Source organism: Penaeus chinensis, chromosome 23, assembly GCF_019202785.1.
Source record: "Penaeus chinensis breed Huanghai No. 1 chromosome 23, ASM1920278v2, whole genome shotgun sequence".
Taxonomy (NCBI): domain Eukaryota; kingdom Metazoa; phylum Arthropoda; class Malacostraca; order Decapoda; family Penaeidae; genus Penaeus; species Penaeus chinensis.
This window is the reverse complement of record NC_061841.1, coordinates 17,123,382-17,125,881: the sequence shown is the minus strand read 5'-3', so window position 1 is coordinate 17,125,881 and position 2,500 is coordinate 17,123,382. Positions and strand designations below refer to the sequence as shown.

Below are 2,500 nucleotides of genomic sequence, written 5' to 3'. Positions count from 1 at the left end.
TACATACATACATACATACATACATACATACATACATACATACATACATACATATATAAATGTATATTTATATGCTCGTATGTATATGTATATGTAATGTATATTTGTGTGTATATAAATATATATATATTTATATATATATATATATATGTATATATATACCCTCACATATATATATATATATATATATATATATATATATATATATATATATACGTATGTATTAATATATACATACATATATATATAGATATATAGATATATATATATATATATATATATATATATATATATACATGTATGTATGTATGTGTGTGTGCATGTATATGTTTACATATATATATATGTATAAATATATACACATGTATTTATATTCATATATACACACACACACACACACACACACACACACACACACACACACACACACACACACACACACACACACACACACACACACACACACATATATATATGTGAACCGCATTCATGTTGACAAATGTAGAAAAGGTATGAATGAGAATGAATATCTTCACAATACAAGAGATGTATTTGACCGGTTTCGATTCTATCTTCGTCAGAAATACATTTTCTGACGAAGATAGAATCAAAACCGGTCAAATACATCTCTTGTATTGTGAAGATATTCATTCTCATTCATATCCTTTCTATTTATATATATATATATATATATATATATATATACATATATATATATATATATATATATATATATATATATATTTATATATATTATATATTTATATAAATGTGTGTGTCTGTGTGTGTGTGTGCATTTTGAGGTCTTTATTTGAGAATGCACCTTTACTCATTGCATGTGTTTATTAACTTTCTAGTTATTAACCTTAGTTTTTGCATGATTGCAGTTTCTGTTTACTATTAACCTTACTAATCTAGTTTTGGTTCTTGACTTGTCTTGATTTGTAGATTACCTTCCCTGTGACCACATAAGCAAGTGGACGTGTGATGATCGAACGTGTATCGACAGGAATGATCACTGTAATGGTGTTTTCGATTGTCCTGATGGGTCTGATGAGCGTTACTGCAACTGCTCATGCACATCACCAGATCAGTTCAGATGCCAAGATGGGACATGTCTGTCAGCTAGAATCCGTTGTAATGGTCAAGCAGATTGCTTAGATGGATCAGATGAATGGGGATGTTGCAATGAAGTCACTGAACATGCATGTGGTGATGGAACCTGCATTGATCGCCGCAGAGTGTGTGATGGTCAGAATGACTGTTCAGATTATAGTGACGAACCTTCCTACTGTCGTGAGAACTGTGACCCCAATACAATGTATCAGTGTGGAGATGGTACATGTATAGACAGAAGAAGAGTCTGTGATGGTCAGTTCGACTGTTCAGATTATAGTGATGAGCCTTCCTACTGCCGTGAAATTTGTGACCCAAATACAATGCACCAGTGTGGAGATGGAACATGTATAGACCGTAGAAGGGTCTGTGATGGTCAGTATGACTGCACTGATTACAGTGATGAGCCCTCCACTTGCCAGAGATATTGTGATGATCAATATGAATACAGGTGCAGGAATGGAGATTGCATCGATCGTCAACGATACTGTGATGGTTACAGTGACTGCAGTGATGGCAGCGATGAATACAATTGCCCGCAGACATGTTCTGAATATCAGTTCCAGTGTGGAGATGGCACCTGCATAGATCGAAGACTATTGTGCAATGGAAGGGCTGATTGTAGGGATAGTAGTGATGAGAGTCAACAGGCAGGATGTTGCGTTGCTCCCTACTACTTCCAGTGCCGCAATGGAGATTGCATAGATGCCAGTCTAGTCTGCGACTCTTATGAAAATTGTTATGATGGTTCTGATGAATATGGTTGCTGTAAGTTATTTTTGTACTTTTGTGTATAGTTTCACTATGGATATGTCTTAAATCTCAACCCACACTGAAAGTGCATATCTGATTTTTCTAACATGCCATTATATCTTTACATTTTGTGTGACTGGAAGAGTATATATAGTGTAAATATGTATCTACATACTGTAAATTCATAAATATAGTCCATTCAATTTATTCAGTGCATGGTCTAAGAGCCATAACAGAAGAAAGTCTTACCATAAGCTTACCAGTTCTTCAGATACCTAAGATTATGTATATTTTAAAAATATTTATAATTCATTCTGATATGAAAGTAGAAAGTAAATAGTTTAAAGAATGCAGATCCTCTTATTCACTGTTTCATATACTAACGATTTTCTGTGAGTATGTGACTTGAAGTATTGAAACCAAATGTGTTAATATTTAGTTCTTTATTATGGTGATTTCTCCTGATATTATCCTGTAGTGTATATATATATATATATATATATATATATATATATATATGTATGTATATATATGTGTGTGTATATATACACACATGTGTATGTATATATATATATATATATATATATATATATATATATATATATGTATATATGTATGTATATATGTATAT

General features: G+C 31.8%; 1 protein-coding gene across 33 annotated transcripts in view; it reads left to right on the top strand.

The window, feature by feature from the left end:
- The window catches only part of LOC125037396 (basement membrane-specific heparan sulfate proteoglycan core protein-like), a 362,744-nt gene that overhangs the window by 290,591 nt on the left and 69,653 nt on the right, over positions 1 to 2,500 (top strand). For all 33 annotated transcript variants that reach the window (XM_047630535.1, XM_047630533.1, XM_047630526.1 and 30 more), the window contains one exon: positions 949 to 1,884. In XM_047630535.1, the coding sequence (XP_047486491.1) occupies positions 949 to 1,884 (936 nt within the window). The remainder of the gene's footprint in view (positions 1 to 948; positions 1,885 to 2,500) is intronic.